The 22476-nt window shown below is 39.8% G+C and overlaps 1 protein-coding gene across 6 annotated transcripts in view; it reads left to right on the top strand.

Annotated features, from left to right (window-relative positions):
- The window catches only part of PDLIM5 (PDZ and LIM domain 5), a 191535-nt gene that overhangs the window by 146269 nt on the left and 22790 nt on the right, over window positions 1–22476 (top strand). For all 6 annotated transcript variants that reach the window (XM_019553012.1, XM_019553011.1, XM_019553010.1 and 3 more), the window contains one exon: window positions 10111–10292. In XM_019553012.1, the coding sequence (XP_019408557.1) occupies window positions 10111–10292 (182 nt within the window). The remainder of the gene's footprint in view (window positions 1–10110; window positions 10293–22476) is intronic.

The raw sequence follows: 22476 nt of genomic DNA, 5'->3' as shown, positions 1-22476 counted from the left end.
AGCCTGACTGGAGTCCGTGCAGGCCAGAGTTGAGGTTTAAACCCTTCTACAATCATACTTGGCTACTAAGGAAGGGAAGGGGGCTCTAGTGCCCCCCTGGCATCTAGTCTGAGGCACTGCAGCCACGTGCCTGCATTTCCAGAATCAAAAGTGGATGTCTATTCACTTCCAAATCGGTTCAGTTTTTGCAGGTTAAACTAGATGTCATAGACATTAAGGCCAGAAGAGACCTAGCAAGATCATCGGGTCCAGCTCCCTGCCTAAAGAGCAGTCAGTCAGCAGGGGTCAAATGATCCCAGCAAGATAGGCATCCAAGTGTTTCTTAAAGGAATCCAGAATAGGTACCTGCACCACCTCCTGGGGGCAGTCTATTCCAGGCCCTGAGGACTCAAACAGTATAGTTTTTCCTTATGTCCAGCCTAAAATGGTCTTCCAAGAGTTTGTAACCATTAGACCTAGTCTTTCCATGTGGTGTCCTGGTGAACAGATGTTCACCTAGTTCCTGATGTGCAGCCCTTATATACTTATAGGCTGCCACCAAGTCACCCCTGAGCCTACGCTTTTCCAGGCTGAGAAGTCCCATGTCTCTCAGCCTCTCCTCGTAACGCCTGCTCTCTTGTCCTCATCATTCACGTGGCTCTCCTGTGGACTGTCTCGAGCTTCTCCACATCCTTTCTTAATTGTGGAGCCCAGAACTAGACACAGTATTCCAGCTGTGGTCTCATCAAGGCTGAGTAAAGCGGAAGGATGACTTCCCGGGTCTTGTTTGAGATGCATTGGAGGATGCAAGCCAGAGTTTTGTTTGCTTAGCCAGCTGCAGCATCACATTGATGGCTCATGTTCATCTTGTGGTCAATCATAACTCCCAAGTGTCTTTCAGACGCAGTGCTAGCGTAGTGCTGCCAAGCCTATAAGTGGGTGTGGGTTCTTTCTCCCAAAGTAGAGCACCTTGCATTTCTTGGCATTGAATGCCATCAGATTTTGATGGGATTCACGTTCTTTCACATAGAGAGCTATACCCCACCTTTTCTAGCAACACTGTCTCTCCTGTACAAGGTGTAGCCATCTATACCTGCGGTCCAGTCATAGGTGGAGTCCCACCAGGTCTCTGTTATCCCATAATCATTACTGTTTAGGAGTAGAGCCAGCTTTTCCTGTTTGTTGCCCAGAAAGATTAAAGAATACCTTGCAAAGATTGAACCAGTTCAGGCTTTGGCTTTTTGAATGCCTGTCCCTACCCTAAGTGGGAAACCTAAGATGGAAAGCATCGGCAGACAGCAGTAGCATGTCAAATAAACAGTTGAAAAGCAAGGGTTTTGGCGGTTCTAAGAACATACAGGAGCATATTTAATTCCAATTTGATAGGAATAGACAAGAAGGGGTGCCTAAGGATATGGACACACAAATTATACCAAATTAAAAATATATGTGGTAATGATTTCATGTTCTCTCAGACAAAAACTAAACTCTCTATATATACTCAGTTCTGTCTTGAGGATTGGCTATAAGGCTCCCTCTGCTGGATTCAATTACTTTAAAACTTTCCTCTTGGCAAATTTTTACCATTGCGCATGCAGATGCTTTGTGTGTGCCACCATTGCACGCTTTGTCTCTCCACACACACATTCATGCATGCATACACAAAATATTCATCCCAGGTGCAATACTCCTAACTCAGGCATTCATAGAACTGGCTTAACTATCAGGAGATTTTTTTAAATGCCAGGATTTTTTTAGCTTTATTGTTGTCCTTTACAGGCTTTTTCCTGGAACCATGAGAACTAGAAACATTTTAAATGGAAGTAGTAAATCTCATGTAATTTTAGGAATTAAAGCTTTGGCAAAAACACCAGTTATCACAAAATATGTGTTCAAAAATTACAGTTGCAACACTGAGAATGTCACTACCCTGGACCTTATCTGTCACCGTATAGCTCTTCAGAGGGTTGCAGTCATGGGATGTACATTTTCATTTCTGTTCTAGTATGTTTCCAGACAGGCTGTAAATTCAGTATAGTGCGGCAAGGTACACCACAATAAACAAACAGAAAGCAGCAGCTGAAAGGCAGCTTTGAAGTTTTTCCAGTGGATCTTTTCTCTTTTCTATCTGATACATCCTCAAGATAGGATATTATAACAGGATTGTCTAACTTCAGTGTGGCTGGGGGCTGCAGGTGATGCCAGGGCCTAAACGTGGCACCTCACATACCACTTGAGGCACACACTGGGGTGCAGTCCCCAGGATCCTGTCCCTGCTAGTTAAACTGGCATGTACCCCCTTTTCTCACCACTCCACCAGCAGCACATGGCCCCAGTTAGACACCACGTATTATAATAAAGAAAGATGCATTGTTTTCAGCTCCTATTGATTTTTTACTTTGAAATGATATTTATTTTTTTTTAACATTTCTGAGCTAGATTCTGAGCTGTAGCAAGTTGGGGTCTAACAGACTGAAATCAGTTGTAGTTATTGGCACTATGTGAAAAACTGGCTCTACTTTGCTAATGTTGTAGTTAATAAAGCTTGCTTTGTATAAGAAGAGCTGATAATCCAGAAGAATTCTCTTATTCTTGCTCTTGTACAAGGGCACACAGGAAGAATACACGTTAATGGCAGTTTGTCAGGTGTTTGGTCCTGAAGGTGGAAGTAGAATAAGCTGCTCTTTTTAAAGGAGGAATACAGGCAACTTCTTGAGGAAGTCTTCAAAATATAATCAGTTATGCTCAAAGCTTTGATGGAGAAATATGTCAAATGAACTTGACATTCTAGGAGGTGTATGTTAAAGTACTCTCACCAGAGAGGTTGCAGGTATTAATGTGAAATTTCTTCTTTCACTATATTTCATAGACATTGGGGACTGGAAGGGACCTCGCAAGATCATAGTCAGCCCTGCTGTCATAGGCAGGAAGTCTGCTGGGGTCAAATGATCCCAGCAAGATATGCGTCCAAATGCCATTTGAATGAATCCAGAGTAGGTCCTTGCACCACCTCTGTGGGGAGTCTGTTCCAGACCCTGGACACTTGGACTGTAAAGAATTTTTTTCCTTATGTCCAATCTAAATCAGCATTCCAGAAGTTTCTGAAACTACACAACCAATTAATTAGTCATGGACTTAAACATCACTCAGATCAGAAAAGGAGTTTCTGGGGAAAATAGCACTGGTAAGACTACAGTTTTCATACTGACTGAGTTCCTAGGAAAAGTTGGGCATTATGAAAAGCTACTCATGGAGAAATCTTTGGAGGAAGTGGGAGAGAAATAAATGCTGGGAAATCCCCCACATTTTTTTGCTGGAGTAACTCTCATTTTATAAAGACTTCATAAAAGTAATAATTTAACTGATTTCTGAAGAAATTGGTAAACTAAATGTTTACATGTGCAATTGATGCAAAGTAATAATCTCCAGAGCAGTTTGAGCCCGAGTAAACTACTCTTGGACTTAGTGTCTACATGTGCATGTGGGACAACAGCAATTTGAGCCAGGACAGAACAGGCCTGGGCTGGCAGAGGGTCCTGTGCTCCAGGGGTAGTGACAGAGGTTACACATAAACCAGTTTAAGTAATCAGAAACTGATTTAAACCTGTAACAGAACAGAAGCTCAGTGCACATAAACCAGTTTCAAAATGGCTGAAACTGGTTTAAAATAAACCTGATTGAAAGAAGTATCAGACCTAACCGATTTGAGTCAAACTAATTTATGAAACTTCTGTCCCAGGCCCCTTCCTGGTTAAATTACAGTCCCCCAGCATGCTTTCTAGCCTTAGGTTGGACTGTGCTGTCTGCTTAAGCAGAGAATGTTTGTGGGGGAGGGGAGACCAGGGACTGCCCCTTCTCCCCCCTGCCCCCAGCAAACCCCAGTCAGGGGACAGGGAGTGGGGTTAAACCCATCTTCCCTGAGTACAGAACTGCTGTGCTGCTAAACTTACTGAAACTTACTGCTGACTCCAACTGTGGAGTACAAATCCCAGCGGTACTTAGAAGCAGGAAAAGAAAGCCATGAGCAACCCTGCAGAGTCCTGCTCCTGTGATTCTGGGCTGCGAATCCCAGAGACCTCAGGGGCAGCAGGAAGAGGAAGGAAACACACAGCCCGTGCTGGCTATGTATAGAGAGGTGTGTTTTAGCACTCCTCAGTTTCTGGCCTGAGCCACTGCAGGCATGTGGCTGCATTTGCTGAATCAAAAGTAAATGTGTATCCAGTTGTTTCTCAGTTTAGTCTCTGAAATTAAGGCTAACCTGCAAAGTCTGAATCAATTGAGCCTTGGACTTTTTGAATGTCTGTATTTAGTTCAGGTGGCAGAGTGGCTGGCTGGGGCACAGGGGTGCTGAAAGAATAGAGCCATATGGCTAGGCAGTAAGCAGGAATCTGGCTCCCGGCTACATGGGCACAATTCACATACTTTTAATCGCAGTAAACTACTCCGTCATAAGATGGTACTTTCTCCAACAGTACTATCTTATATGGAGTTGATTAGTTTTCTGCAGCCTGAAATGTGTAGATGGTGATGCTTTAATGCGCAGCTAATTAATCTACTCTACAGTAAAGCACACATGTAGATGCACCCAGTGAATAGAAAATCTCCTATTGATTTCAGGAGATTTTAGGTTAACCCTAAACCTCCTATGTTGATGCACATTTTTTAGCAGCCTTAACCACACCTCAGTTCTTCTTTTTGCATCCCTGGAGGTTTGTTTGAATTATACCTGCAACTTTTTCTCACTCTTGGAACTATCTTCTTCCTTTTCCTGTTGCTTCCATAGTTTCTGTAGCAGATGGCAGGTGTTAAAACTTTCCCCCCTCTGACCCCTGAAAATTGTTGGACTAGAAAATACTGTGATTTTTCTCTGGTAGGGTTTTCCCAGCACTAAAAATGCCTTCTCCTCAGTTTCTGAAGATTCAGAACTCAAAAGGGTAGTAAAATGAGAGTTGCTTTAGTCCTGTCTAAAATTAAACATTTTAAATGCTCAATGGAAGCTTTGAATGAGTGATCCCCTGATCAAGGGTCTGATGTGAATCACTATTGTGATCTGCTCTTGGGGTGGCATCTGTGTTGCCCCTCCAGAATAAAGGGAAGCCATTTAAGCCATTTTGTACCCTACAAATCCTGGTATGTTTTGGGGATTTGCACAGACCCTGGCACAATTAAGGTGGATTCAAGGGGCTGGGGTTGTACAGTCATGTGGCCGACTGTGCCACCCATGTTAGCTGTCAGCATGGAGTCTGGCCAGAACCCCTGCTTTTGGTGCTGCCGCCACCACCCATCTCCCTTTTCTATTACTTCTAAATTCAGTAGGAAAGGGGAGGGAGGAGAAGAGGGAACAGCAAACAGGAGCATTCATGATCTAAGATCCAGAGCCACCAAAAATAGGGGCTGTGGCTGACCCTGCCCTGATCAGCTGGTGAGCACAGAGCTCTGGCAGGAGCCTATGCTCGTTGGGCAACCAAAGTGGGAGATCCCCCTGCCCACCTTAACCTGTTCCACTATTGCCTGAGCGAGTATCTAAATTATAGCTGCCTTCCCAAACTGTCCCTTGTTGCATTCCAGTCCCCACAGCCCCATCCATGAGATTGCCCTATGCCAGGACTTGTGAGGGAGTCCCTGAAAGATATGTTCATCTGTCTTTCTAGTCCTACACGCAGAATCCTCCATGGGCAGAACATGGGCTTTTGGGAGATGTATAGTCTACTCTATTTACATAGATCTAAGTAGCAAGGACAAAAGGATACAAAAATGTCTTGCCTTCATGATCAAAAAAGGCATGTTCTCAAGTTCTTGCTAAGCCAGGGTAAAACTCTATTGAAAATATGATTATTACAGCTTTTCATATGTATTGGAGGTTGGGTTTAAGGACTAGAAAGAGGTGGTTGAGATGTGCTTTTGTCAGGAAATGTTGATCCATGAGAACATTGTGCCAGAACATAGTATTTTCATAAAATCCTCCCCAGAGATGAAATTGTGAAAGTTCTTGCTAGACAAGAAAACCATTTCCCTCTCAGTTTTATTTAAGGTTGCTTTAAGAACCTAGCGTTTAACTTGATCATCTGGTTAATGCAAAGACTATAAATGTTGTTCTCTTCAGTAGGATTTGACCTCCTCTTAACTAAGTGTAGTAAAGAACCTGACTTTTATCACAGTGAAGACTGTCGTACGATACCTACAGATATTTGGGGAGGTTAGAGGGGGTTAGATTGAGTTAAAAACAGCCACACGATCTAAGGTAAGCCAGGGTGGGGTCCTGGGGGAAGTTGGGGCTTGGGCAGAACTGGGAAGCAAGTGGGATCTGTGGAGGTGCTGGGGGGAAGGGGGGGCTATCTACCTCTCCCAGGCCCAGGGGCTATTTTTAGCTCCCTGAAATCCTCCCCCCAGTGAACCAGTTGCCAGATTCTGCTCCCCCCTTCCCCCACCCTGACTTACTTCCTCGGCTCTCAGCACCAGTGAACACCAGTAAAACTGGCCCCAGGAGCAGCTTGAGGCATGGGGGTTTGGTGGGCTCGGGGGCAAGGGGGGAGGGGGTGGGGAATGCATGGTCTGCTGTGGGCGTTGTCCATCTGGGGAAAGGGGGAAGAGCCAGGGAGCTAAAAATAGCCTGGTGCCAGCAGCTGGGCTCTCCCAGCCTCAGGGCCATGATGATCCATCAGAAGTTCAATCAGTCGTACCAGACCCAATCTAAGTTTGATTACCTCAGAGGTACACTGAACTCAGATCAGGTCGGCCAGTTTTAGACTGACCTAACCTTCCTGAACTTCTGTATAATTCTTACTCAGATCAACCTGGGTTTAGATCAACTGACCATATTTAACATGATCTAAGCTCCCCCTAACCTCTCCAAATGTCTGTACCTAGCCTATTTTATTAGATGGTCTTCTAGTTACTGAATCCATTGAGGTACCCTACATAACAAATTTGATTTAAAATTATATTTTGATATAACACAACCTTGGTCATTTATTCGTTTGTTTGGTTTAAAGGTCATATTCTAAGCCTTTTTAGCCAGTACTCTGTGAATTAATGCTTCCACATTCATGAAATTAAATGAGAACTTGCTTTGTGGTTCTCTGTTGTTACTGTGTGCACATAGGCACACACACATTCACTATAGTAAATTTTGTGGATTTCATAGACATTAGGGCTGGAAGGGACCTCAAGAGATCATCGAGTCCAGCTCCCCTGCCCCAGGGGCAGGAAAACCAGCTAGGGTCAAAGGATCCCAGCATGATAAGCATCCAAATGTTCCTTGAATTAATCCAGAGTAGGTGCCTGCACCACTTCTGGAGGGAGTCTATTCCAGGCCTTGGGGGCTCAGGCAGTAAAGTTTTTCCTTATGTCCAGCCTAAACCGGTCATGGAAGAATTTATGACCATCAGTCCTTGTTATCCCTTGGGGCGCTCTGGTGTACAGACGTTCCCCCAGATCCTGATGCACACCCCTTATGTACTTATAGGCAGCCACCAGGTCCCCCCAAGCCTGTGTTTTTCCAGGCAGAACAGTCCCATGGCTCTCAGCCTCTCATTATAAGGCCTATTTTCTTGCCCTCTGATCATGTGCGTGGCTCTCCTCTGGACTCTCTCAAGCTTCTTGACATCCTTCTTGAATTGTGAAAACCAAAACTGGACGCAGTCTTCCAGCTGCAGCCTCACCAAGGCCGAGTGCAGTGGGAGGATGACATCCTGAGATTTACTTGAGAAGCATCTCTGCATGCAAGCCAGAGTTTTGTTTGCTTTACCAGCTGCGACATCGCATTGGTGGCTTATGTTCATCCTGTGGTCAGTCATGACCCCCAAGTCTCTTTCAGCCATGATGCTAGTGAGCGTAGCACTGCCGAGCCTATAAGTGGGCTGCAGGGTTTTTTTTTCCCGAAGTGGAGAACCTTTCATTTTTCAGTATTGAATGTCATCAGGTTTATATCTGCCCACTTACTAAGCTTATCCAAGTCAGCCTGGGTCACTGGCCTATCCTCATGTGTGCCCCAAAGTTTAGTGTCATCGGCGAACTTGGCCAGTGCGCTTCTGACACCAATGTCCACATTGTTGCTAAAGATGTTAAACAGAACTGGTCCAGGGACAGAGCCTTTGGGCACACCACTGGTCACAGAGCGCCATAATGATTTTCTTCCATCAACTACTACTTTCTGGGTCTGACCTCAGAGCCAATTTCCCAGCCATTGGACTGTGGTGTAGCCAAGGCCACAGTTGGCCAATTTTTCCATGAGGAGATCATGGGACACCACATCGAAGGCTTTTTTGAAGTCCAGATATATGATGTCAATCTCTTTTCCCTTGTCCAGGTGATACGTCGCCTGGTCATAGATGGAGATGAGATTGGTCAGGCAAGATCTACCCGCAACAAATGTGCTGGCTGTCCCTCAGGATTTTGCCATCAGCCAGCTTATCAAATAAATCATAATAGTATTTAATCACAATTATTTCTATGGGTAAAAGCTTATGATTGCAATAACTGTATTCTATTGAAAATCACATTGAACAACCTGAAGATTCAGTTTTAAGACCGAGGTTCTTTGTGAATTTGTTGCAGCTTGTAGATGCATTACATTTTTATACTTTTTAGCATGGCTTACAAAAAAATGTTATTAGCTCATAATATGAACTTAGGCCTTGATGTATAAAAATCCCCTAATTTTTGGCAAAAAAGCCATGTCAGTACATACATAAGAACTATTTTCCAATAAAAATCACTTAAATTGTTACTATGAAAACTTTTATGTTAATGCCATGAAAGACTATGCAGCAGTATGTAGCAATCAGTGTATAAACAGTATTAAATTTACATATTTTTCCATAGTAAAGAATTATAGGTCTTCAAGCAAGTCATCAGCTGATATGTTTTTAAGGGACAAAACATCAATTTGTATTTTGATTTACAAATTAAACTTGTTAGCACATACTGCACTACTTTGAAAGAATTTTGTGAAACAATATTCGTTTTCCATCTCCCAAAGACAAATACTAGTGTAAAAAAAAAAAAAAAAAGTAGCAGTAATGTGGCACAAATTCTTCTTTAATGAAAAGTCTCCCCTTTCAAGCCTGTGGAAATAAGAAATGAAGAATCTCCTTCCAGCACCTTAAGTAGTTGCCACTTATACTGCACACAATTTCTAATTAACTGCAAATGTCAATGGATAATACATTTTTAAAAAGAAGAGAGCTGTACTAATTCTTCAGAAAAGGAGACATCTTTAAACTCTACAATATTAATATGAGTTGTGGAATGAAACAACTATATTTCATTTCAAATGTTAAATTTATCAGGTGTGTGAATGTAGTTGCCTGTAACAGCAAATCATATGGAATGCATCAGAGTCATTTCTGTGCTGACGTCTTAATGGAGAACTATGAATAGAATCTGAATATATGAGTACTTACCTACTAACCAAGAACCTATTATTGATAATAACTCTTAAAAATAAGAATCCAGTAAAAGGCTCTAACCCACCCATCTTGAGTCAGTCCACTTGCTGGATTCCCCTTGGATCCAGAAATTTGGTGGAGGGGGAAGTAGTGACAACATTAATTACAGTGCCTCTAGAAGTGGACCCAGAGGGTCCCAACTGGCATATGTAGCTAGCCCCACCCATCCCACATGTTGGATCCACCCCATTGACTGGCCCTGCAACATCCATCTGGCCCCTCCAGCTAGAAATGTTGAGCATCAAATTTCTTTTTTATTTTGCAGAAGTTCCTTTTCCTCAAAATGATAAGGGAACAGCTATATATAGTATAGAGCAGTACAGTATAAATATTTTGTATTAGTTGTACTTTATCTTCTAAATACGCAGTATATTAAAAAAAAAGAATGAGAGTGCATATACACTGAAGCTTTTTGATTTTCTTTCTTCTTTTTTAAACAATCCAAGTGCAGACTCTGTTATCTTTGTAGCTGTTTTTCAATATTTGTGTATACTTTTTGGGTTGGGTAAAATCATTTCAGGGCTAACAAAGCAATGGTGATAGAACAGCTTATGCAGCTAGCGCTTTGGTATGAATGGAAAACAGTTTACCCATAGTATTTCAATGTGTGCTATTTCAGTGTGTTATTGTTCAGGCAAAAAATACATTCTCTCTCTCTCTCTCTCTCTTTCTCTTTGAACAGTGATTCCCTGGAGGCCACACAGCCTGTTGCTTATGCTGCCTCAGTAAAGAACATGCCCATGAGTCCAGACAGTCCTGACACCAAATCATCTGCAGCCAACATCACTTCTGCTACAGGCTTTAAACCAACCGAACCTCAGAGTGCTGTCAAATACTCAGGCTGGCAACCTTCAAACCAAGCAGGTAACTTTAAAAGGAGTCTTTTTCTTGTTCATTTAGGGGCCTTTGAATCTTTATTAAATTATTCAAACCTACTAAAATGTTATTATTAAAATGATGCTAGAAACTAATATTGACATCGTTTGTCTCATCCACGTTTGTTTTAAAAATATTTATTGTTGTTACTTTCTCTGTTTTTTTTTGTCAACTAGTAAAACTTATCCTTTAGCCTTTTTGTGAGTAATCCCTATAATTTAGTTGATTTTTCTCATGAATAAAATCTTGAAGCTTGTGATCTTCAACTATTTATTAACATATTTAATAAAAGTCAGATAATATCAAATTAGCTGATACTAAAATGCTCTAAATAGATATTTCCTAAATGCTTATAAGCTTATTGAGAAAAATATTGGAAGAAAAATACATTTAACATGTTGGTTCCTTGCTTTTGTTCAAGTGGGATTTGAAATCATTCAGCAGCATGTAGAGATAAGTTTAAGTCTTTGGTATTTCTGGCTTTCACTTGAGTATTCAATTCTAACTATGCAATATTTAATTAAAAGCTATCTCCTGTAAGGATAATTTGAAAGACTATTCACTTTGAATATGATTTTATAATTCTTATCCTTATGTATCAACACTTGCATTTATTTCTTGTGGAAAATGTACTTTGATTCGCTTAAGTATGATAAAAGCAAATAGTGGTTTAGCCTGAGAGAAGGTGCTGCTTTTTAATTCATAGTTACTCTAAGAAATGGACCGTACCTGTATTAATGATGTAATAGTAAGTTGAGTTGTTATAACCCTTTTAAAATTACTTGGTTCCTAAACTGAACTCTCGTCTTTGGCCCTGTGATGAACTTGAACATTCATTTCTAGGTACCCAGGGGATTTTGTCTTAATTATTTTTACTGTCTTAACCATCAAGTTTCTTATGAGAATACGATGGATTTCCTCAGTTCTACTTCTGATCGTGCCTGAGCTCTTAAGTAACCTTTTTTTTATCCTACTATTAAGGGATTTCCCTCTTAGAAAAAACCCCTTAAAGGCCAGAAATAAATCAGTACCCAGTCAGTTCAATGTAAAATGAAAGTGAACATATGGTGTTAATGCAATATGTTTTATAAAGGCCTCTTTGGACCATATGGTCAAATTACAATTGTATCTGTTGAATAAAAATGAAATGTATTTTGTACTGGACATGCAATACTACCAAACATCCTCAAGATGGCAATAAACTGACACTTGTATACTTGTTAAAACTGTCTTGTAAAAAGCATGGGAAGGCAGCAGCTATTTGACTGGTACAATTAAGAGTTACGTAAATTTAAACAAGTGTATTTTTAGTGCCTTTTTCCTCATTAGCTGAATCTGAAATGAAAATCCATAACATAGGGACATGTCATATAAAAATATTCATCTGTTTTCTGAATTCTATTACAGTTTTGTTAGTGCTTTTTCCACAACCTAGTTGATTTATTTCACTAGCAAAGACCCTTTAAAAAACTTGAGGTTTCAGCAGAACACCATTCATTAACAATATGTGAACGGGTGTTACATAGAGAAATCACATAAATAACCTCAGTGTAAATATAAATCTAGTGCTTAAGAGATTTTTTTTTTCACAACTGACTGCCATGGAAGCAGTGAGCTAGAAAGATATAAGGATTAAATCACCTTTTTTACCAAACATCTCGATAAATATATAGACCAGCTTCATGTACTGACAAAATTAATATTGCCTATTTGGTACAAAGCAAATAGATCAGGAAAATGTGATCTCGGTTGGTTAGTTTGGTTTGATTTTGGGTAGGTTTTGTATTAGGATTTTTCTTTACATAAGAAAAATAAATTACATATAAAGTTTGAAATTCAGGCTGAATGTAAGCCAATTACTCATTACTATTGGTAGTTTTTCATGTTTGAGGCTACATTTGCAAGTTTGTATATATGTAGAGGGCAATCTGTGTATAAGTGTTGTAGTCTTATATCAGTCAACCTTGACAGTGTCCATGTTAACATTTAATACTCTGAAGAGTTGCACTAACAGTGCAAGTCTGGCAGATCAAAAAAAAAACCTATTAGTTTGAACCAGGCAAGACTGTTTGAATTAAAGACTTCATTTGAGTGAAAGAAACTTCATTCTGGATGCCAGCAGGCATGAAAGAGAAGCCAATACGGTAAAGTGTTGTGCTAAATAACCAGCCTCTAAGCCCTTTGGACAAAAGACTGAAAAAACAAAGAAAGCTTCCTTATCCTAGTTCAAGATGACACATGCTGTTAAGATAGAGTAGTTTATCTCCAGGCACTGACAATGATCATGTTCAATCTATTGCTTTTTTGTAGAATCCTGAGGTAGTTACGTTAGGAGAATTGAAAACTGGTTGCCCTGAATTCACCCAGTTTCCTTGGGAGTAACAACTTGAGTCATTATCTTTCTTCCAGTAAAAGTGTCATGAAGATTATGGGTAAAGATAACATAAGAGGAAAGTTATTCTAGCTTTACATGTATTGTCATGTTGTTTAACTTAGTCTGGTGTCCTCTAGAGTGCGAGCCATTGATTGTAGTCTGGTTTTCAAGCACACAAAAATTAGTGCTCTAAATGCATTTTTTTTAAAAAACTAGCTGAGCTTGCATGTCTGGAGATGGCCATAGTATCTTGTAGGTTTGCCTGTCACTGGGCTGAGGGGGAAAAATGAAGAATTTGGGTTACAAAGTATCTTATATACCTGGCTATGAGAGGCATCTTACATTTTGATTGGAATTGTAACAGCTGCCAAGGTATTTCAGGCTTGACCAGAGTTTATATTACAGGTTTCATTGCAGATCTGGCCTTCAAACATGACATAAACTCACCTGTGGTTTTATATAGCATGCAGTCCCCAGAAAGTAGTAATGCAACACCAACAGATGAAAGGGATCTAGGCATGATTACAACAGCACTAGAGCAGAGATTGGATCTTCTTCTTTTTCTCAGGCATATATTTTACAAAATAAAAACCTTCAAGGTTTCCCTTCATCTAAACACACTGATAGAGGTGTATATCAAGGTATTTCAGTGCCCCAGGGGAAGGGTGGGTATGGTTATGCTTGCTGCAGCAACATGGGCTTGGGCTGCTGTTGCTGGGGGACGGGTAGCAGCATGGGCTACCTAGGAGCTATTCTGGTGTTCACCAACCCCCCACCCCGGTCTACCCCTGGGGTCAGGGGAAACATCATTCCACCCCCTTCCTCCAAATACACTACTGGGCATGGGGTTGCACCTGCACAGGTCCTATTGCCAGGCCATGCAGGGCTGTGCCTGCCATGAAAAACACTCCTGGAGAGAAGGAGGCCATGTTGCCCCATGGGACAACTGGTCCTCACCCCTCTCCAGTTATACTACTGCTCCCTGGAGTTGAAACCAGCAGTTTTTCTCTGAGAAGCACAGCTGATCATTGGTTAACTGTTTGTGGGGGGGCGGCTAACATAATCAAGAGCTTGAGAAACAGGACAAAGAACTGCAAAGGCTTCAAGGCATCTTTTGTATTTAGTTACTATTTCTACTGTCTTACTGCAGTAGAGTAAGCTTTGCCTGTGTTTTTGATAAGTGAAAATCCCTGATAATTCCCAGTCCAAAAATATTTTAGCTGGATTTTTAATGTATTTTGTTGTCTAAGAAGACAGATAAGTACCTGCTGGTGTTTTGCAAAACCACCTAGATGAGCAGTTTGGTTTTACAGTTGACATACTTATTTATGAACTTGGGTGCTTAAAATGAGGCATGCTTAGAAAGACTGTTCAAGTCCATCTGAATTTCAAAGAATACTTAGTATTATAAAAACAAGTTATAATACAACAAATGCTGCCACATGTATCAAATAAAAGTATAAGAACTGGCTTTCTTACAAGGACATTTTGCTACTTCAATTGGTGACAAAAATTTCAGGCCAAAATTTTCAAACCTGAATCCCCAAATTAAATCTATGTTTTGGGCCACTTTTATGTGGTCTACCAAAGGACTAGACATAGATTTAGGAACCTTACTATAGGCACACAAGTTTGAAAATATTGTTCTGAATTATTTGTCACTTAGAGACATATTCTCTTAATTTATTAAGAGAAAACCCAGGTATACTTTTTTTAGGCTTTTTGACCAAATAGCAGTTAAAGCTAATATATTACACTTCATGCTTTTAAACAGTACCTTTGCTGTTCAGAAAAATGAAAGTCCATCTTAGGAAATAATAAAAAAGTAGAAATAAATAGCAGAATCATTGCATTAGATATTATTTGAACCCCAGCTTGTGGTACTAGCATTTTGGACAATATATATTAAATATTTATATTATATTGTATCCATAATGAAGCAAAAAAGTACTAAGATTTTGCATGCCATTTAGAGAAGCTGCAAACACCGATGACTAGGCACATACCCCACATGCATAGCTTGAATATTGCTTACAGTTTAATTAATACAACTTCAGACTACACAGATGCACCCTTTAGATAGGTTGACAACTTTTAGCCTGCCTGCAGTTAGGCAGAATCTGTTTCTTGAATAGTCCACCTTTTCTTGCTTCTCTGTTAATAATTAATGCAGTTTGCTTTCCTTAAACATAATGGCAGAAGTACCTACAAGTGTGAAAATGTTCATGCACATACCATATTTTATCACATACCACACTCCCCCAAAATAAAACACACCTTGTTTTTTAAAGGCAGAATGCAAAGAGAGAGATTTTCCCAGAGTCATGACCTAAAAATTGGCTTTTTCATGGGCTGGCAGTACTGCAAGACAACCAGCAGGTTCTTTGGGGTTCCCTCCCTCTTCCCACACCACCTGGGGCAAGCAAGCCAAAAGGATCAAGTCCAGTGTTGCTAACCCTTTCAAAGACGCTCTCAAATTGGCAACACTAAGTTTTTGACTGAGCAGTGAGTTTGATATGATCTCCATTTCATTGGTAGTTTACTCAGAGAACTAGTACAATAAATTGTATGGAATGAAAGACGTCCTGTTATGTGAAGAGTTCTATTTTTGCTTCCTTAGGCATGGTAAATGGGTCTAAAAAACTATGGTGAAAAGTGTGTCCAGTTTGTATTCCATATCAAATAATGTGCTGCCTCAATTTGATACCAAATTGTATTGACAAAACTTGCAAGTATTTACAAGGGTGAAGTTGTAGGCTGTGTTCATATTTGTCATGTCTACCTTAATATGAAAGCACCCTAAATTTGGAATAGCAGAATTCAGCTGAGGTGAAGCCAAAATTGGACTATTCTGCTCATCCCAGTCAAAAAAATATATGTTTATGCTACACTATCACACGTTCTATATGGGAGAGATGTTACCAAAATCTTCTGAGGAACTTTTCCCTGTGTGTTTTCTTTTGCTTGTGATCCAGGTGCTATAATGATCATGAATTTTAGATGAGCAGGCCTCAGATAAGGTGAAGTCCAGGTTTTGTTTGAATTTGTGAAGTATATGATGGTCATCTAAAAACTGATATTCATCAGCATTCATCTAGTAAACCAACAGTTCTGTTTTCTATTCAGAGGCAAAATTTGACTAGAAGGTGGCTTCCTTTTTCCTTTCCCTGATTTTTTTTCTTTTCCCGGTCATTAATAGAAATGCAGAGACCATATTGTGTGTATGGACTAAAGACTATTTGTTAGAAAACCCATCAATCTCTGTTAAGATTTTTAACAATAATCTTGTTTGCTTTACAAAAAATAACCCCGTATCCTGACAATCCTTTTAGAGTAACCTCCTATTTAGCCTTCTGAAGAACTTAACTAGTCTAATACAAAAAATGTCTTTTTGGTTTGAATCCTGAAGTCTTTTCCGTATCCCTCCTCCCCACTAAAGTGTCAGATCAGATGTGAATGCCATTTATCAGTGAAAGGAGAGAGAATGAAGTAGGTACTAATTCTTCTTCCTCCCCTGCTGTCTAGTTGCCAAAACTCTACCCTGGCCATGTCTCTGCCATTCATCAAAAAATGCTGTCACAGTCTGTAAGTGCCTGTTTTCCACTAGCAAAGGCTATATATCTGTCAGATGCTTGATATGGTATAGCTTCCACAGAGGATACAAAGGGATGGAAGTCCATCGCAAGGTTTTCTTTTAGAAAACTCAACAAAAGCCGCTTCAGGTCCTGAGAACAAAAATCCAGTCAAACTTGAATATTGATCTTTGCCTGTCATGTGTGAGTTGCAGCTTTACATTCACCTTGTGTGTTTATTCTTAATCAGACTAAACCCTTTTACTGTCAGGTTCGACAGAGCAATCAAGATCTCTGCCCACTCATGAAAAAGGGTTGTGAAGGAATGCAATTTATGTGATGAAGAAATAGACCTGTACGTCAGATAATGAATAGTTTACAGCCCAGGTCAGGTCCTGCTGGTGCCTCAGCACCAGCTGGTCACCAAGCTGGTCTGAAACCACAGTACATACATACTTCTGTGTTTTCTGACTCCACAGTACTACAAACCTCAGTACCTGTTACTCTAATGTCAGCTTCTGTAATGCAGATGTTTAGAGCCCTGAACCCCACAATGTCTCTGTGCAGAGCAGTCTCATAGTGACTATAAATAAAGTTGAACTCTCACCATCATCCTCTACTTTGGCACGCTCACCAATCGTACTGTAGCATCAACAAGTACTCCCATTCAAGTTATAGGTGAGATTTCTCAGCTCCCTTGAAAGCCCCCCCCCCCCTTCCTGAAAATCTCAGGAAGGTTTTTCTGGACTTGAATGTTGATTTTTCCTCCCAAGTCTAACTCAGCCTTGGAAGAAGCTAAACTTTACTTGTTTAGACTGTCTGGCCTTCGCAGGGAGTAGGTTAAAAGTCAGGCTATATCCTCTCAGAGGTTTTCTTTGTGGGCCACCAGCTGCGTAAGGGCAGTGTATTAACCACATTGAAGCTCATTCCATAAAAGTTCAGGCAGCATCTGCTGCCTCTTTGAAGATCTTGTTGACTCGTGAAATCTGTATGAGAATTCTGTGAAGCCTATTTACAAGACGGGACAGTATCTCTACATCACTCGGTTATAGCACAAGGTAGGGTTATACTGAGTCATGTCACATCCACTTAGAAGCATGCATGTTTTGTCCACATCCAAGCTGAAAGGAGTGTAGCCACCTTAGTGAAGTGCCAATAAGGTCGCTCAGCAGAGTTTATTGTTGCATATACAATGCTATACTAAGTCAGGTAAGGTAAATAACTGTTCTTTTGTTCTATTTACTTGCAACTATTTCTGCTGAGGCAGTAAATAAAATGGTAGCTACTGTTAGGTTGAATAAGCACTGATATAAGTTCTAACTGATGAGCTTTTAATTTTTTCCATGTCCACCAAAGGGAGACATTTTTAGACAAGAGTCAACCTGTAAAGCAGTTGCTCATCAAAATCCTTACTACTTTGCTGTGTATTGTTTTTTTTGTCCCATTCAGTAGCTAAATGTTAGCTTGCATTTATGTAACACCATTCATCTCTGAAGAATCCCAAAGCGCATTACAATTCCATATTCTACACACACAGATATTGCTTTTGTGCACCACTGACATGCAGCCACTTGTTTGGTGACATGTAGCAGCTGTTTCACAACACACAGTTACACTCCATAGCATCTTGAAAGGAAATGAAGACTAGTACTGTATCAAATTGGATCTGCTGGGCCAGTGTAAAAAGGTAGAATTATCTTAGTTACTCTAATTGGATTTTTGCCAGGGCACAAACTAATCCATCGGAAGGTGTAGTGGGTGCTCAGTCATCATAAATGGTCAGGACTTTCGTCAGCATTTCTTACAGAAGTTCTCTGTCATACACAACACGCACAGAATTTAGTAGAATTCACTGTTGGTGCTGACTCAGAAGGAAGTAGGCATTCCCCTTGAATTAAAGTGGCCTTCTTGTGGTCTCTCATCCAAGCAGGCACAATTCTGCTTCATTTGAGGGCTCAGACAAGATCAGAGCCTGAAGTGAGGTGGTACAGCTGCAGGCAATAAAAATCAATTTTTCCTCTGGGGAAAGACCATTTCATTTTAGTCAGCAGCCCTCTGGCTTCTTAGACTTTGTGGTTGTGTAATAGAATGGTATACAGAAAGTTTATGATGTAATGTTCAAAAGGCAGTTCCCAAGTTTATAATGCTAAATGAACAGCTACCAGAGTGTGTTCTTTTAGTTTTCCCCATTTGTACCATATCTTATTCCCATCTTATTTTTCAGCTTGCTACTAAGTTATACAATCCCTTTTCAATAGAAGCAAGATTGGAATGTCAGCATATTCTTCAATAGCCACAACTGTCAGTTGCCTAATCCTGAGCCAGCAACATGTGTTAAGCACATGCTCTGTTCAGCAGAGAGAGTACTTTGGAAGTTGGCTTTAAGTGTAGAAGAAATGATCCCCAGAGGCCTTTGTCTGAAAAATTATTTTATTTTTTACAGTTGTCTTTGCACATTTTTAAGCATAAACTTTCTGTATATGGAATTGTTCTTAGCATAGATGTTCTGTGACTTTTTTGCTTCTTGTTTGTTCCCTTGGCATCTTTAGGCAGAAATTCTAGCGTGGGAGAAAATTTAAACTAGCCACTAGCCATGCTGTGACCTTCTGTTCTATGGATGACAGCATAACCCATATTAACACAGTGACTCTCTTCTCCCTTTTAACAACTATAACACAGGTAGAGGTTTAAATGAATGATAGCCTTTTGGCTAAGAATCCTGGGGAAAAATCTTGTCTTCGAGGTCCATGGGAGTTTTGCTATTAACTCCTATAATACAGGGACAGATCTAGAGAACCTGGGTTCAGTCCTTACTGATGAGAGCCCATGAAGGGATATCATGCTGCAACTATTAATCCTTGGAGCAAGATTATTTTTGCTTAAGAGCCATACAGCAATCAACCATGGTGACTTGTCTTCTTTCCTCTTGTGTTTTTCTCCATTGTCATGTCTATTAATGCTACAACCTTTCCAGACGTGTAGCTAACCAAATGGCTTACAGTTTTTAGGAATGGTTTATGCTGGAAAATATAATCTACCACACCATTAGCCGCTGCTATGTTTATACCGTTCTGTACTTATAAGTGTGACAAATCAGTTCACTTCATCTCTCTCCACTCCCCTTGTGGAACAGGAAGTTATGGTTAATGGTGCACTTAATTAAAAGTCTCCTGTGCACGGTGAGAACTGTGCAGTGAATTGGGAAAAGGGCCTGGGGATAACTCTGCTAAGTGAGTCTTTGAATCCAATAGTTCTTGCTCTTTACACGCATGAAAATAAGTTAATTGAAACTGGCCATTGTGTAACATTAGTCTTCTTTAGTTAAAATATACATAAAGCAACCAGTTATGCATAGAGTGGGAAAACTGACAGGCCAAAGCACCAATGCTTCCTGGTTTGTGGACTTTTTCTCCACCCTCTTAATCTAAATGTTTATACTACCATGTGCCAGCAAACCACAAGAATGTATTCCTTTAAAAGTTAACTTAATACAAACCTGGACTTAGCCAAGCAAAACCCATGGTGCAGGCAGAGTCATATAATTTGCAAGTGTCAGCCATTCAAAATTAAGCTATTTACTTGGAGTATGAAATTATAACTTTCCAACATGACAAGAAACAATATGTATTTTTAAAAGTTTGAATATTGCAGAATGCATCACAAAAATATACAAAGTCCTTACTGGAGACAGTGTGCTTCATTAAAACACCTGAACAGAAACACTACTAATCTGCTATGACCTTTGACAAGTTACTTATGACACAGTATTGGTGGGGAGAAAGGGTGAAATTATCCATGGTTGAGCTTATCTTGCATGCATGTTCAAATGGAAGCAATGCATCTCTATTGCCACTCAAACACAAATACCTTATTTGCACTTAGTGTTGAAATTGTATGAGTTGGAACATGAGTTGCCTAAATGCCTACCCACTTTACCACGTGATTTTGAAAATCAAATTCACTTCCTGTGGTTTCTTTAAAATTTGAATAATATCACAGAGCTGTTGAGGATTACTGGTTAATAGGCCTAATTCTCCCCTTACACCATATGCAGTCATTTACAACATGTCAAAATGGTATTGTATTACACTTGTTTAAGGTGTATGCAGGCACAAAGTGCCATGCATTAGAGTATTATAACCAGTGCTTATATTAAAAGAAATACATTTGTAAAATATTACCCTTATCATTATTCAACTTCATTAATCAGCATAATAAAAAGATATGTTGCATGCATTTTAATTGCTTAGACATAATAATGTTCTAAATAACAATATATTAATGTTGTCACACTGGCATAGTCATTTATCTCTTGAGATCAAAAATATAAGCTGAGCACATTAGAAAACAAAACTTCTCTGCATGAAAGAGCAAAGTGGGTTTTAGTGCTCTAGAAAAACAGACCTGGACTCCATTGTGCAGGGGAGTATGGCAGTCTCTATGCTGTCTTTCTTTCCAGGGCCCATTTTCAGTAAAACCAATACCAGTTGTGCCAAATTTGTGATGGTATATGATGTAAGAAATCACAGGGAGACAAACTGAACCCAGCCAAAACCACCATGCTCATTTTAATTAAGATACTTTACAGCCAATTTAATCTGACTTCTTAGAGTTGAAAGACTAGTTGCTAACACAGGAAACTAACCCCCTGAAGTTGCAGAGGTTCTTGAAATTGGGCCTCAGTTGCACCTGTTCTGATTTTTCATGGTGCACATACCAGCATTCTTAGTCATTTGAAGAAATGATAATGGTTTAATCCTTCCTGTTCTGCCTTTCATCAGTGGGGGTTTTCTTAGCTTTGATTACAGCCTACAAATTTTGCATGAACCAAAAAGAGCCTTTTTTTCCTCTTGAATATCTTGAAGTTCCATCCTTTTAGCCTGTGCAATTTCACACAGGGCTCATAAGGGTAGGGTGTTGTCTACATTTACCATAACAAGTAAGCAGCAGACACTTTGCTTTATCTGGCCATCTGTTTGGGTTTGAGGGAAAGGAACTGAAAGAGTTCTTACTGTACCATATGTTACCAGGACTCGGATAATTGTACATATGAACTTTTATATTCTCCATTTATCATTTGGTAGTTTGATAGTAGGAAATAAATCATTGGATTACAACACTTTAAAATGTAATCCTGGCACTCCCACCAGTTAAAGTAGCATTGTTATTTATAGATATTACATGAAGTCTGATGTTATGTTTAAGTGAGCGTTAAACAGTTCAGACTGTTGTATTGTTGCTATGCACCAGAGAACCTCTGTCAAAGTGACTTTGGCAATGCTACATATCCGCCTTTTCCCCTTTGTCTTAGAAATCTTTCACTAGTGTTTGTAGTCATCCATGTGTTTAGCATTGGAACATGCTATTGTTAGAATAACAAGGGCAAAGTCACATTGGGATTTTCAGAAAGAAAAAGTCAGTTCTTTACCTTGCTTCAAACCCAGTTAAATATTAAACTAGTCATGCCAAGGAGTTTTGTGAAAGTAATGAAAGTAAACAGTGAGGGCCAAACATAACCTAGTATGCAGTGTTTTTCATGTTAGAAAGGCTATCCCCCACAATGAGAATCAAGAACTTCAATTACGGGTTAGTAAAAATACCAGTGAAAGGCAAGAAAAACCTTTAGAAGTATGAAATGCAGTCCAACAGATCTTCTCCAAGTCATGAGGGTAGCTGGATCCCTGCATGCGCTGCATCCAGGTCATTTGAGTATTATACAGAGGGTTTTATGATCCTTTCATAGTATAGATGAAAGTTACTGCAGTCTCATCCATTTGATAAAAACTAGGTAAAGCCCTTAGAATCGCTGTGTTAATGTATCAACTACCTTGGGAGGCAGCCATGGTTTGGCTGAGATGCTTCTTTTCTCCTTTGCATTCAGATCTTTTAATAGGTCTGTGAGCAAAGACATGAGAGATTTTATAAAAGTGTATGATAGTGTATTGAAAGGTGATCTCTAGGGCCAAAAAGAGAGTTTGAAATCTTTGAAAAATTATGAGGTTGACACACACATTTTGTATTATCATTGTGAAATTCTTGAGATGAGTGAGTTCAAAGGGTCTGTACCAAGTTTTTTGATCTGGCTCCAAATAAGGTTCTTTGTAATACAAATTGAACACTTTAAATTTTCTTTCTGTTAGGTAAAGGAAAGTAAAACATAACACTTTCACATATTGGAATATTTACCAAGGTACAGTATTATTAGATTTGGCTTTCCAGTGATTTT

Source organism: Crocodylus porosus, unplaced genomic scaffold, assembly GCF_001723895.1.
Source record: "Crocodylus porosus isolate Cpor-Errol unplaced genomic scaffold, CroPor_comp1, whole genome shotgun sequence".
Classification (NCBI taxonomy): domain Eukaryota; kingdom Metazoa; phylum Chordata; order Crocodylia; family Crocodylidae; genus Crocodylus; species Crocodylus porosus.
This window is presented reverse-complemented; position numbering and strand designations above follow the sequence as displayed.